At 36.3% G+C, this 15,677-nt stretch overlaps 1 protein-coding gene across 11 annotated transcripts in view; it reads right to left on the bottom strand.

Annotated features, from left to right (window-relative positions):
* Nucleotides 1-15,677, bottom strand: part of LOC136843961 (protein kinase C, brain isozyme-like) — a 576,940-nt gene that overhangs the window by 111,702 nt on the left and 449,561 nt on the right. For 6 of the 11 annotated variants that reach the window (XM_067112974.1, XM_067112977.1, XM_067112972.1 and 3 more), the window contains exon 4: nucleotides 8,265-8,379. In XM_067112974.1, coding sequence (XP_066969075.1) covers nucleotides 8,265-8,379 — 115 coding nt within the window. Of the gene's footprint in view, nucleotides 1-8,264; nucleotides 8,380-15,278; nucleotides 15,391-15,677 lie in introns of all 11 variants that reach the window. The other 5 variants (XM_067112978.1, XM_067112979.1, XM_067112969.1 and 2 more) reach the window with 1 other exon arrangement.

The following is a 15,677-nucleotide window of genomic DNA, read 5'->3' as shown; positions in this document are numbered from 1 at the left end:
AAGCTTGAAAATCAAGTCAATGGCCCCTCTGGTGAGCTTGTCCACATGAATAGGGTTCATCTTCAGGTTAATAAATTTAATAATAATCATCGACAGAAAGGCCCCAGATAATGGCAGTTCGCACTCCCCACTTGAACTTCCAGTAGAGTTTTCCCATTTCTTGATTTCTGCTACTTGATTCAACCCCCCACCCCTTATATTTCTGCTACTTGATTCACGGCCCCTATATATATCCCATGGGGGCCGACCTGGTTATAGTATTTACACTCCTCTGGCCCTCTGGGGGCTCTCATTTACTTTCTTCTTCTACTTCTCTTCCTCCCCCTCTCCTGAAGAGAGAGAGAGAGAGAGAGAGAGAGAGAGAGAGAGAGAGAGAGAGAGAGAGAGAGAGTCTAAAATATATTTATCTGAGAAAGTTACTGTGTATTTCTTTACATTTGCTCCAAAATATCCGCACGTAACTAGCTTACAGAGAGAGAGAGAGAGAGAGAGAGAGAGAGAGAGAGAGAGAGAGAGAGAGAGAGAGAGAGAGAGAGAGTCTAAAAATATATTTATCTGAGAAAGTTACTGTGTATTTCTTTACATTTGCTCCAAAATATCCGCACGTAACTAGCTTACAGAGAGAGAGAGAGAGAGAGAGAGAGAGAGAGAGAGAGAGAGAGAGAGAGATAAAAGGCGCGGGTGAGCACATAAACCCAACCTAATACGCCCATTCATCTGGCGGCCTTTGAAGGTCGAGAGAGAGAGAGAGAGAGAGAGAGAGAGAGAGAGAGAGACTCTGAAAAGACGCTGATTGCCGAGAAGCTCTCTGAATGGAATGAAACGAGCCCCATGACTAATCTCCCTTACCGAATCCCCTAATTCTCCTCATAAACTTCCGTTCAGTTTCTCCACTCCATATATTCCCTCCTATTTTAGGTGGGCGTACTTGTGTAATTCCCTAAAGTTTTGTTCTTCGCTCGGGGTCAGGCTGTCCCTTAGTAGACTGCAGGGGTTCTTCACCGGGGTGCTCCCTATGAATAATTAAAGCAAAATATATCTTTATGTATGCATGTTATTTTTTTCTGCAAAAATAAAAATAAAAAAATAAAATAAATAATTTTTATTATTATCAACTTTGTAATTTAGCTTTTTTTTTTATTTCAGCAATTCAGGGGTGCGAGAACTGACTGCTGATTTGAAAGGGGTACATACATTCAAAAAGGTTAAGAACCACTGCCTTAGAGGACCGTGGAAACCAAGGTCCTAACAGGGCAGCTAGAATCACTATTTTATGTGGCACTTAAAACTTTCTTCTCGAGTATTTGGCTCTTTATGTTGTATATACTGCTTTTCCATTACTTACCAGTCCCCCACTTTTATACTGCTTTTCCATTATTTACCCATTGCCCCTTTCATACTGCTTTTCCATTATTTACCCATCCCCCACTTTTTACGGCTTTTCCATTATTTACCAGTCCTCATTTTTATGCTGTTATTTCCATAGTTAATCAATCACCCACTTTTATACTGCTTTTCCATCATTTACCAATCCCCACTTTTATGCTGCTTTTCCATTATTTGCCAATCCCCCACTTTCATACTGCTTTTCCATTATTTGCCAATCCCCAAATTTTATACTGCTTTTCCATTATTTACCCATCTCCAACTTTTATGCTGCTTTTCCATTGTTTACCAATCCCTAACTTTTATGCTGCTTTTCCATTTTTTACCAATCCCCCCCTTTTATACTGCTTTTCCATTATTTACCAATCCCTCACTTTTATACTGCTTTTCCATGATTTGCCAATCCCTAACTTTTATAATGTTTTTCCATTATTTACCAATCCCCATTTTTATACTGCTTTTCCATTATTATTCAATCCCACACTTTTATACTGCTCTTCCTTTATCTTCCAATCCCCAACTTTTCCCTCACACGTTCGTATGAATGAATGTCCCAGTATTTCACATGAAATGAAAAAAGAAGATTTATAATTTCAGCACGAACACAAACATTTCGAATCGAAAATACAATTACTGTCGTTTTGCTGAAAACAACGCAATGAATTTTTGGGACGACACAGTTTTAAAGCGATGGGTTCATCCATTTTCATATACATATTGAGTAACAGGTTATTACTTTCAACTGTAGAGAAGAACCTAATTAACATTTTATTAACAAAAACCACTGAGCATGAACTGATGCTTTCGTGATGCGTGGAAGATTGTGCATAGGGAATTAGTTATTTGCAAAGCTGGCCTATAATTCGTCCCTATAGTTTGACGAACTGGGGTTAAGCCATTTTGTCCTCATTCTGAGAAAATAAGCTTCAGAGATTTTGATGTTATTCAGATTCTAATTAGCTCATCTTCCTTGGAAACTTTTTTGGAAAATCTGACAACGCAGACAGCTGAAATTTTGATGTGTTATAGAAAACTCAAAAACTTATAGAAACAAGCAAAAAATGCGCCGAAGTTTCTTCAGCGCAATCGAGTTTTCTGTACAGCGCATAATGAAGGCCATCGAAAAGAGATCTACCTTTCGGTGGTCTCGGTATAATGCTGTATGAATCGCGGCCCGTGAAACTCTCAGCCGGCCGTGGTGGCCTGTGTTGTTGCGTTGCCAGACGCACGATTATGGCTAACTTTAACCTTAAATAAAATAATTTTTTATTATTTGTTTTCTTTAACCACTAAATTGCGCTCCATTTCTGAACTGAATTGAATATAGAATTTAGGCCAAAGGCCAAGCATTGGGACCTATGAGGTCATTCAGAGCTGAAACGGAAACTGACAGTAAAAAGGTTAGAAAGGCGTAACAGAAGGAAAACCTCAAAGCAGTTGCACTATGAAACAACTGCTAGGAGAGGGTCGAGGAAAGTAAGATGGAAGAAAGAGAATATGAACGGAGGTACAATAAAAGGAATGAAAGGGGTTGAAGCTAGGGGCCTAAGGAAGGGACGTTGCAAAGAACAAGTAATGCCTACAGTGCACCGCACGAGGTGCACTGACGGCCCTACCACGCTACGGGGCTTGGATATCCTTAGCCCAAGGTTACTCCTTATTTCCAAGAAGCGAAATCAGTGATTTTACAACTGTTATTTCCTCTCTTCTATTTCTCTCTCTCTCTCTCTCTCCGTTTCCTGAATAAAAAAAAATAATACGATACTGCAAAGATTTCAAGGCCAAAAGGTCGTCTTTACTTTGAGTGGTAGGAATACGCGAATCGTAATGATAATATTTCAATACTTTCGAATTCTGATCTGACGGCTGGAACGTATTCTTTTCCATCACGAACGAAGAAGTATTTTTGCCTTTCCGTAACACACCTGGAACAGATAGGTAAGTTACCTTGGTAGTGAGGTGGCGTTTCAGAATTCCCAGAATATCTGCGATTCTGGGACAGGAGAATTTACATTTTACATCTTGGTTCCGGCATGCAAAGGTTTCCAGCGCGGTGCGAGCGAGAAGAAATTTGTAAATCTTGTAAATCTGAAATGTGACGGCCCCTGAAGCAGCGCCTTTGCGGCGGAGGGGAATATTCTCATATTCCTCTTTTTACGATCTGAATTGAATTAAATTTAAATGAATTGAATTGAACCTTTTATTCCAGCTATAAGCCATTTACATTAGATAAAATTTTTACATATACATACCTTTACAAAAGACTTTACAGAGAATATTGCATAAATATTCATACCTTTGTAAAGTATACTGTATAATTTCACATTTATTAAAAACCTATTTTTAAGTCTTGGTAAATGATTTGTAAACTACCGAAGGCCGGAAGTATCCATTTTGCTCAAGCTGCACTCATATTTTTTCCTGTGGAAATATTCGTCACGTGGCCCTTCAGATGACTTTCAAGTGAAGTGGATAAATGGCGGTATAGGAATGCTGGGAATATATCAGTGTGATTCTAAGTTAATTATCTAATTTGCTTTTTCAGTCCTTTGTCTATATTTGATCATTTATGTTTGGCTAACCACACATTCCAAAATTTCTCTTATGTAGAGTAGAATATATGATTTTTTATGTATGTATGTATGAATGTGTGTATATATACATATATGAATACTGAGTGTATATATATGTATAAATATAAATATATATATATATATATATATATATATATATATATATATATATATATATAAGTATTCATGCATATATACATAAAAAAATCCTGTCTTCATTCTACATAAGAGAAATTCTGGAAAGCGTGGTTATCCAAACGTAAATGATTAACCATGAACCGACGACTGAAAAATCAGGCAACATTTTCGAAGAAAAACATTTCTCGCTCGCGAAAATGTATTTCCACACGTGAGAATTATTTCCAAATACATCGATGTCGTTATTATCCAACTGAAAAAAAATCTGGAGAGAAGCGATATTGCATTTTTTTTTTTTTTTTGTCCAGCATGTGAAGAAATTGTGCTTGCGAGATCTAGCGGAAATTAGCGAAGTGGAACATGAGAGAAGATAAGGAATAATAGCCCAGAGCAGTTGCTTTCAAGCAAGAGCTAGTTGCACAAGAGACGGTACAAAAGAATAAAAAAAAAGAAAAAAAGTAAAATTAGGTTGGGGCAATATACTTTAGTTGTAATGATTTTTTTTAAAGAAAAAAAAGGGAAAAAAAGGAAAATTAGTTTGGGTAATATACTTCTGTTGTAATAATTTTTTTACTTCATACATGTCTGGCAGTGAAGCTCGTTATATTAAAAAAATAAAAACTTGACAAAGAACTACGCTGTTATATCGATCAGCATAACTGTCCATTAACTTTAAACTGCAAACTTAAACTGTTGGTGTTTCTGTAGCTTTTAGATTTGAGTCCAAAATTACTGCCAGAAACAGCACCGTAAAAGCATTTGAAACGACAGAATTACTGTAAGGTGGACACACGAGAAGAATACCACTTTACTTGCAGAATGTAGTCTGCCCTAAAATGGAAGACTGCAGTGTCTGCAAAAATACAAAACTGAGAAAAATGGTAGATACTCCCTTGCCTTACTACTGATTTTGCAGATACTGCAAATGGGACCCCGTAAATAAAGCATTGAAGAATCATTCTGAAACTGCAGTAACTTGTGTATTAGTTTCGCGAGCCCAGTAAGTGGCATATCTGAAATTCGAAAACTTTTGCAGATACTGCAGTTTTCCATTTTAGGTCAGTAATCCAATTCGCAGACCCTACTCTGCGGCAGTAACTGATCATGATACGGAGTGCAAAAGGACTTTAAAAAAGACAGAATTACCGTAAAGTGGACACACGAGAATAATACCACTTTATTCGCAGAACGTAATATTCAATCCAACCACAGCAAAAATTTACCGATATCGTTTGCAGGAATTGTGTGTTTCCACATCACACTTCCGCTGCCGCAGGCGAGAGCGGAAAATGACCTAATTCCACGGCAAAATGAAAATAGTTCGAGGCTTCAATTATGCATTTTATTTAACCCCCATCTAATCCTTTTATCACGATTCACCCGATATTAAAACGACTGTAAAAACATACTTTTTTTTTTTATAAATGCTCGTTATTTTTTCCCATAAACGCTCGTTATTTTTTTTTTTAAATGACCGCTATGTTTTCTCATAAATGCTCGTAATTTTTCCATAAATGCTCGTTATTTTTTCCATAAATACTCGTTATTTTTTTCGTAAATGCTCGTTATTTTTCCCATAAATGCACGTTATTTTTTCCTCATAAATGCTCTCGTTATTTTTTTCCATAAATGCTCGTTATTTTTCCCATAAATGCTCGTTATTTTTTCATAAATGCTCGTTATTTTTTCATAAATCCTCGTTATTTTTTCCCATAAATGCTCGTTATTTTTTTTTATAAATGCTCGTTGTTTTTCCCATACATACTCGTTATTTTTTCATAAATGCTTGTTTTTTCATAAATTATCTTTATTTTTTCCATAAATGCTCGTTATTTTTCCATAAATGCTCCTGTTTTTTTTCATAAATGCTCATTATTTTTTTTCATAAATGCTTGTTATTTTTTCCCATAAATACTCGATATTTTTTCCCATTAATGCTCGTGGTTTCTTTCCCATTATTGCTGGTTAATTTTTTCCCATAAATGCCCGTTATCTTTTTTTCAGAAATGCTCATTATTTTTTCCATAAATGCTTGTTATTTTTTTTTGATAAATGCTCGGTATTTTTTTTAAATATTATTTTTTCCCATAAATGATCGTTATTTTTCCATAAATGCTCGTTATTTTTTCATAAATGCTCGTTATTTTTCCCACAAATTTTCGTTATAATTTCCTAAATGTTCGTTATTTTTTAAATAAATGCTCGTTATTTTTTTTTATAAATGATCTTCATCTTTTCCCATTCATGCTCGTTATTTTTTCGTAAATGCTTGCTATTTTTTCCATAAATGCTCGTTATTTTTTACATAAATGGTCGTTATTTTTTCAAGAAATGCTCGTTATTTTGTCATAAGTGCTAGTTATTTTTTCCATAAATGCTCGTTAGTTTTTCTCCATAAATACTCGTTAGTTTTTTCAATAAATGCTGGTTATTTTTTCCATAAATGGTCATTATTTTTTTCCATAAATGGTCGTTTTTTTTTCCATACATGCTCGCTATTTTTTTCATAAGTGGTCGTTATTTTTTTCCCTAAATGCTCGTTATTTTTCCATAAATGCTCGTTATTTTTCTTCATAAATACTCGTTATTTTTTCCCATAAATGCTCGTTATTTTTTCCTTAAATGCTTTTCATAAATGCTCGTTATTTTTTCCAAAAATACCCATTATTTTTTCCCATAAATGCTCGTTATTTTTTCCATAAATGCTAGTTATTAGATGAAATGAAATACCCATCACTCAACTATTGATTCGCGCTTGCGTTTTCGTCTAATATTTTAAAAATATTTTCTCTTCCACATTTTCCATTTCCTTGAAATGAGAGGACGCATTTTTAAAGGAGAAACTGCTGAATATGATAACGAACGAGTTACATGAACGTTCCTCGTATTTTCTACAAAGAATCTATTACTGATCAATTTAATACAGGGTCAGACTCTTGCGGTTTCAGTATTGAAAGTTATTAATGAAATTTGACATCTCATAGGCATATGTGGTAAAGCCGAGAAAATATGTGGGCGATGCATTTTTTTTTTCTCAAAAAGAGTATAGCGAGAGAGGAGAGAGAGAGATAATTATATCATATACATTTATGTATATCTGTTTATATATATAAATTTCTGACTCGCATCAAGATCGCACCCAGGTCTTTCAATTTATTTCTCTTCCACACGTGATTATTTGTTGATTATTTCTATCACATGTATGTATGTATGTATATATATACACTGTATATATATAATATATATGTGTGTTTTTCTTTTTGTCCTTTGACTTTCCTAGTGTCGGCAGCATAAAACACCATGATTAACAAGTTTAATTAAAAATGAAACGGCTTCCAATGGTAAGAGAATATGATTACCAGTTTTTGTTCCCCTGAATTTTATTTTATTCACCTGTAACTGTGAGCTCTAAAAGGTAAAAATAAATGCATTACAGCGAGCGAAACCCGACCATAAAAGCGCTTCGTAATAATTGCCAAAATATTCAAGCGCTCTCCAACCGCACACTTTGTGGCTAAACCATAGTTGGGAGTACTTGAAAACACTACCACAAAATTAGCTATTTGCATTCTTCCATAGTTGGGAGTACTTGAAAACACTACCACAAAATTAGCTATTTGCAATCCCAATATGCTGATGCATTGCAAATCAAACACAGCTCAACAGCTACAGGAGTTTGCAAGCTACGATTATTTTCATTAAGTCGCTCTATACAACACTACAAGCTACACTGTTGGTATTGTGGACTACTTGTTATCAACATTCCGTTACAAACGGTGCTAAAGCATTATGCTAACACTGTGACAATACCTGTAGGAAATTAACTTGACACTCCAAAGAATTCACAGACTGAATCTCGTAGGGTCTCCGGCGTGTAAAAGTGACATTACAGAATATCAATGCGTCTAAGGTTGGAGAGCAAGTGGCCTGTTTAAAACTAAGTTCATTCAAATGGCTACCACTACAAAATGAGCAGGCCTACAGTCTCATCAAACGGTAATAATAGGCAGGATATATATGCGAGTGGGAGCGGGCTTCTTCCCTCGAGCGTTTAATTAAATTAAGGTGCTGTCTGGCATCTCTACGAATTCTGTCTCCCTACAAGGTGGGCAGTGGGGACCGCTGTCGATACAGCAGCGGCTGGAAAAAACGAACCAGAACACTCACTTTTGCATTTCATTCCTTGGTTCTTCACGCCGTGCATCATGGAACCGCAGTGGTCGCAGAAGGTGGGAGTGGTGTAGCTACACTCCTCCCACTGGTGGTTGAGGTGGTCCGCTTGCTGCCTCCCCCACCAATTCAAATTCGGAATCGGTTTGCGACAGATTAATTATTACGTTACCAGTGACGCGTAGTCGTATTAATGTGGGCACGTCAAAATATTAAGGGGTGTTTTAAGGGTATTTATAAAAAGTTAATATATTACCGATGAGAAACATTTAAAATTTTGAATTCAACGAATTGCATTGTCAATTATCACGTTGAGAAAGTTAGACATTGATATTGGTAAGAGAAACGCCGAGAATATTGTATGAAAAAGAAGTTAAATATTGTATGGAAAAAAGTATATATAAAAAAAGTAATTACATTAGCAAAGAAAAACATTTACAATTTTGAATTCAACGAATAGCATTTTCAAAAAAAAAACAAAAATGTTATCAATCATGACATTCATATTCAATATAGTCGCCATTGTAAAATATTGTTAGTAAAGCGAGCAAATATTCATTTCAAAGCAAGCAAGCCAGGTCAGGGGATTGTGTTCGAACAATTAATAAAAAAAAAAACGGGAATATAAAAAGCGTCACGATGAAGAAGCCAGTTGAAGTAGAGGGTGATGATGGAGAAGAAGATGATGGTACACAGTCCAACAACGAACAGACATGCAGTAGAAAAGAAGAGAGAAAAAAAAAACAGCGTAAGGAACACCAACCATGCAGAAATAACCTCATATATTAGTACCAACGATCACAATAAAAATAAGGCAGACACAAGGGTTTACACGCAAGATGCAACCTAAGGGGAAAAAAAGAAATAAGTTATCGAACATTACACACGTCGTCTATAACACACGAATACACATGTCATTGTACACATCGTCTATAACACAAATACACATGTCATTGTACATCATCACAGGAGAGAGACATTAGCAATATCAATAATGCACCTCTGTGCACACACACATAGGCACAACAATGTAACACTTTCATGCTGACACTTATGTAGAGATGCACATTGTCACAGAGTAATCGTTTGGACAAGCGAGTAAGGTCATGACTCATAAAATTTAACATATAGTACAGGGCCGTCCAAGTTGTTTAGTCTGGGGGCCACTCTTGAAAAAACAAAAAGTCATGCGGGCCACCTGTGTGTGTATATGTATATATGTGTATGTGTATGTATATGTATATATATGTGTGTATATGTATGTATATATATATACTCTCAGAATTCAGGAATAGGAAACATTTATGATATAAAAAAGAGAAATATACTTTTACTTATTTTTCTCTAGCGGGCCACTTTCAAAATCAAACGAGCCACTTTTGGCCCATGGGCATGGGGTTGGACGGCCCTGATTTAGACAATATAAACCTTCTGAATAAAAAAAAATAATGATAAATAAGTGCTCGTATTTAGGCAATTATGACACTTTCTGAGATCACTTTTTCCCCATAGTTAGAATTCCATTACGAACCAATAACCATGAGAATAGACTAGACAAGAATAGAATAGAATAGCTGGGACCCACGATGAGGAAACTGACAGCAGAAAGGTTTGAAAGGTGTAACAGGAGGGACAAACCTCGCAGTTGCACCATTAAAAAATTGTTAGGAGTCGGTGGAGAGTCAGATGGAAGAAAGAGAATATGAACGGAGGTACAGTAAAAGGAATGAAAGGGGTTGCTGCAGCTAGGGGCCTAAGGAAGAGACGCTGCAAAGAACCTCAAGTAAATGCCTACATACAGCGCATGAGGTGCACTGACCTTCCCCCGCCCCCTACGCGAGTAATGCCCGTTTTATTTTTTTTTTTTTAAAGTTCAGTTCCTAATATGCGAAGGATTCTCGGGAACGTGAAAGAAATCCAATTCGGGCCCAGCATCGCAAAAGTGCGAAAACGATTTTCAGGCAGTAAGTGACAATCCAATTAGCACAAGCGTGAACTCCTGTATAATTTCGCAAAATGACAGAGGAGGTCCCACTACTCTCATGTCTATCAAAATATAGGCCCCCCCTCCCAAAAAGGAACCAAAAACTATAAGCCTACTTTGAAATATATAAATATATAGCAAGGAGTCAAAGTCTTCGTGAACTAAAAACACTGTAGGAATAGAATTGAACAGAATAGAATTTCCACAAGATGACAGACGAGGACCCACCAGTCTCATGTCTCTCAAAATATGGCTCCCCCCGCAAAGGAACCAAAAACTATAAGCCTGCTTTGAAATATATAAATATATCGCAAGGAGTAAAAATCTTCACGAACTAAAACACTGTTGGAATAGAATAGAACAGAATAGAATAGAATAGAATTTCCACAAAGTGACAGGCGAAGAGACCCACCAATCAAATGTCTATCAAAATATGACCGCCCCCCAAAAAAGAAACCAAAAACTATACTTGAAATATATAGATAAATCGAAAGGAGTAAAAGTCTTCATGAACTAAAACACTGTTGGAATCGAATAGAAAAGAATGGAATAGAATAGAACAGAATTTCCGCAAAGTGACAATCAAACGTCTGTCAAAATATGGCCGCCCCCAAAAAAAGGAAACCAAAAACTATACTTGAGATATATAGATAAATCGAAAGGAGTAAATGTTTTCATGAACTAAAACACCGTAGGAATAGAATACAGAATACAAAATTTAGGCCAGAGGCAAAGCGCTGGGGCCTATGAGGTCATTCAGTGCTGAAACGGAAATTAACAGCAAGAAAGCCTGAAAGGTGTAACAGGGAGAAAACCTCGCAGTTGCACCATGAAACAACTGTTAGAGAGGGTGAAAAGTAAGATGGAAGAAAGAATATGAACGCAGGTAAAGTAAAAGAAACGAAAAGAGGTTGCAGCTGGGGAGGGGGAAGCAAAACACTATATACATAAACCCAGTGCCAAAAAAAATGAGAAAAAAAGGAGAGAATTTTGAGCGCATCAAAAGAATTTCCATTACCGAAGAGAAACTCATTTGGGTCACGGTCGTCCTAGCGACCTTTATACGAGAGGAAATGGTGAAAAGGGAGGGAGAAGGCGAAAAGAAATTCGAGAAAATATTAAAAGGGAAAATGTGAAAGTCTGGAAAGTGACGTGGAAAGACTGTCAGTATTCAGAAGGATGTCGCGAGCTCTTCTGGACTACAGAGAATATGTACAGATTTATGCACGGAAGGGCCAATGGCGAAAGGAATTCTGAAGTGCGTAGGAGAGAGAGAGAGAGAGAGAGAGAGAGAGAGAGAGAGAGAGAGAGAGAGAGAGAGAGAGAGAGAGAGTCTAAATCAGGCTGCCGTTTTTAGAGAGAGAGAGAGAGAGAGAGAGAGAGAGAGAGAGAGAGAGAGAGAGAGAGAGAGAGAGAGAGAGAACTCTCCAAACCAGGCTGTCGTTTTTCGAGTTAGAGAGAGAGACAGAGAGAGAGAGAGAGAGAGAGAGAGAAACTCTCCAAACCGGGCTGTCGTATTGAGAGAGAGAGAGAGAGAGAGAGAGAGAGATTTACTCTCCAAATCAGGCTGTCGTTTTTGAGTTAGAGAGAGAGAGAGAGAGAGTCTAAATCAGGCTGCCGTTTTTAGAGAGAGAGAGAGAGAGAGAGAGAGAGAGAGAGAGAGAGAGAGAGAGAGAGAGAGAGAGAGAGAGAGCTCTCCAAACCAGGCTGTCGTCTTTCGAGAGAGAGAGAGAGAGAGAGAGAGAGAGAGAGAGAGAGAGAGAGAGAGAGAGAGAGAGAGAGAGAGAGAGAGAACTCTCCGAACCAAGCTGTCGTTTTTCGAGTTAGAGAGAGAGAGAGAGAGAGAGAGAGAGAGAGAGAGAGAGAGAGAGAGATTTACTCTCCAAATCAGGCTGTCGTTTTTGAGAGAGAGAGAGAGAGAGAGAGAGAGAGAGAGAGAGAGAGAGAGAGAGAGAGAGAGAGAGAGAGAGAGAGAGATTCTCCAAGTTAGGCTGTAGTCTTTCAAGAGAAGAAGAATCAGAAGAATAAGATGAGGATGTATGAATACCATACTTAGTTGACAGAGTGGAATAGAATGCAGAATTTATGCCAAAGGCCAAGCGCTGGGACCTATGAGGTCATTCAGCACTGAAAGGGAAATTGAGAGTAGAAAGGTCTGAAAGGCGTAACAGGAGGAAAACCTTTTGAAGTTACAGTACGAAAAGATGTAATAAAAAGAATATGAACGGAGGTACAGTAAAAGGAATAAATGGGGGTGCAGCAGCTAGGGGCCTAAGGAAGGCACGCAGCAGAGAACCTCAAGTAATGCCTACAGTGCACCGCTTGAGGTGCATTAGACGGTACTTAACCCCCTACGGGAGATATTTAGTTAACGAATGAGTTAAGAAAGAAATGATTTCAAACAATAGCTAATTCTTAGCATATAATAATGAAAGTACTGTTTGGGTGTATTCATAACAAATAATAATGAAAGTACTTTTTGGGTGTATTCTTAACAAATAATAATGAAAGTACTTTTTAGGTGTATTCTTAACAAAAAATGATGAAAGTACTTTTGGGTGTACACTTAACAAATAACTATGAAAGTACTTTTTAGATGTATTCTTAACAAATAATAATGAAAGTACTTTTAGGTGTATTCTTACCAACAAAAATGAAAGTACTTTTAGGTGTAATCTTAGCAGATAATAATGAAAGTACTTTTTAGGTGTGTTCTTAGCGGATACTAATGAAAGTACTTTTAGGTGTAATCTTAACAAAAAATAATGAAAGTACTTTTAGGTGTAATCTTAACAAATATAATGAAAGTACTTTTAGGTGTATTCTTAACAAATAATAATGAAAGTACTTTTAGGTGTATTCTTAACAAAAAATAATGAAAGTACTTTTAGGTGCACTGCACTGCTACAGCTGGTGTAATAATAATAATAATAATAATAATAATAATAATAATAATAATAATAATAATAAGTTAATTTTATACCAAGTCTTCCCAATCATCATAATTCTTTTTTTCCTTTTTACGCCAATAATAATAATAATAATAATAATAATAATAATAATAATAATAATAATAATAATAATAATAATAATAATAGCATACTTCCAACAAAATATAATACACCAACACTTACATGGTATAAATAAAACCAAAATAAAAAAAATAAAATTCTGTCCCAAATTTCTGACCCAATCACACTCCACCATTATAGAGTATAATAATTACATCACCTGAAATAAAACGTATAGAAACGCGACAATAAAATGTAAAAATATATATATATATGTGTATATAAATCAAGACAAAACACACGAAGGAAAGAGAAACAAGGCCTTTCGACTTCTTGTCCTTTACTTAGCAGTCTGCCTTTATTTATATATATTCATCACGTTCCATATTTTCGTGATTCAGTTATACATGTGTATATATGTGTATATATATATATGTATATATATATATATATATATATATATATATATATAAAAGGAAAACACAGACAGGAACAACAATGGTATTACACAAAAATAAAAAAAAAATTAGGCGGACACGAATTTTTGAGGCTCAAGTACAACGTACACACATTCCGTCTAGAGCAAAACAACGGCAGCGTCCTTTCCCTGCTTTCCTCTGGAGCTTTCTTCGGGTGAAAGGACTCTTACCTACCTTCCAGTTACTTACCGAAAACTTTGGGGGAGAATTGTCCCAACCTGGGGCACTCCAAGTGGCTTTCGACTTACCATTTTTCCTATAACGAAACTCTCAATTTAGGAATGATGAGATACAAATCATTCCTTGTTGGATGTCCTTACCGATGAGCAATTCGATGAAATTCAATACAAGAAACTAAATGTACCAGCTTGGAATGCAATTTCTGAACTGCATATCTGAGGTGCATTGTCTTACGCTAACACGAAAAGACAATTTTCGTTCTTATCTTTACGGAGTTACACAAATTCGTTGATGTCTTTTACAAGTGAAATGATATAACATTGCGGCTGCCAATTTTCTATCTTATCTGAACGGAGTTACATAAATTCGTTGATGTCTTTTACAAGTGAAATGATAACACATTGTGGCTGTCAATTTTCTATCTTAAACACAAATTCGTTTATATCTTTATAAGTGAAATGATAACACATTGTGGGTACCAATTTTCTATCTTAAATACAAATTCGTTGATACTTTTTACAAGTGAAATGATAACACATTGTGGCTGCCAATTTTCTATCTTAAATACAAATTCGTTGATACTTTTTCTAGTGAAATGATATAACATTGTGGCTGACAATTTTCTATCCTAAATACAAATTCGTTGATACTTTTTACAACTGAAATGATATAACATTGTGGCTGTAAATTTCCTATTTTAAATACAAATTCGTTTATATTTTTTACAAGCGAAATGATAAAACATCGTTGCTGAAAGAAATCCAAACTCTATTCCGAAAATCTTAACTAAACAGAATCAGTTTAAACTTCTCATTTAACTAGATAATTAGCAGTCTACGTCTTATTACCGTTTCCTCTTCAAATATTTCCTATCCAATCTTACCTGCCGTTTTAAACCATTCCAAAGGCCGCGGTTCCAATTTGCGAAACTGAGATTTAATATATATACTTAGTTCTGAACAGGCTAATGATGTCTTAATTAGTTACCAAAGAACTGAATCGATCCCTTGTTATACGTTAAGATGTGGGCAGCCATACGGAAGCATCTAATTATAAAAGAAATAATTGAAACATTCATGTTCTATCTTTTCTACAAACCTGTCAGATGAGTATAGGAGAGTGGTACACCACCTGGGGGAGGTATCTTTAAAAACGTCAAAACAATTGAACATCAACAGGCACCAGGAGGAGGAGGAGGAGGAGGAGGAGGAGGAGGAGGAGGAGGAGGAGGAGGAGGAGGAGGAGGAGGAGGAGGAAGGTGGAACAGTCGGGAAAAGTCACATCAAAATGGACACCTAAAGGCATTCATTGACCGAGCGAGACTGACTTGACAGACAGAAGAATACTGACTACTGACCTTCACAGCGCATTCCCTGGTGAATGATCCCATAGAGGAGCGACCCGCAATGGTCGCAGAAGGTCGGCGAGCCATAGGTCTGGGTGCGGAACTTGTGCTTTGTGCGAGTATCCTACGAGGAGAGGGAGAGAAGAAAACCACACGCTACTGTCAACAAAGACACTACTAAGGCTGTTTTTTTTTTCAAGGCAAAAATAATAATAACAGAAAAGCAAAGGCTGCTTTTTTTTTTAGGGGGGATGATGATTGTCGTAATAATAATTCATATTAATTGACCTACCCTACGTCGTTTAGACCCTTAGTGAATGCCGAATGGTAACAGTTGAAACGTTGAGGGGTCAACGTGATTTCACTTCAGAATGAAATATGGTTTCACTTCAGAATGAAACGTGATTTCAC

Source organism: Macrobrachium rosenbergii, chromosome 12 (genome assembly GCF_040412425.1).
Source record: "Macrobrachium rosenbergii isolate ZJJX-2024 chromosome 12, ASM4041242v1, whole genome shotgun sequence".
NCBI classification, from domain to species: Eukaryota; Metazoa; Arthropoda; class Malacostraca; order Decapoda; family Palaemonidae; genus Macrobrachium; species Macrobrachium rosenbergii.
This window is presented reverse-complemented; position numbering and strand designations above follow the sequence as displayed.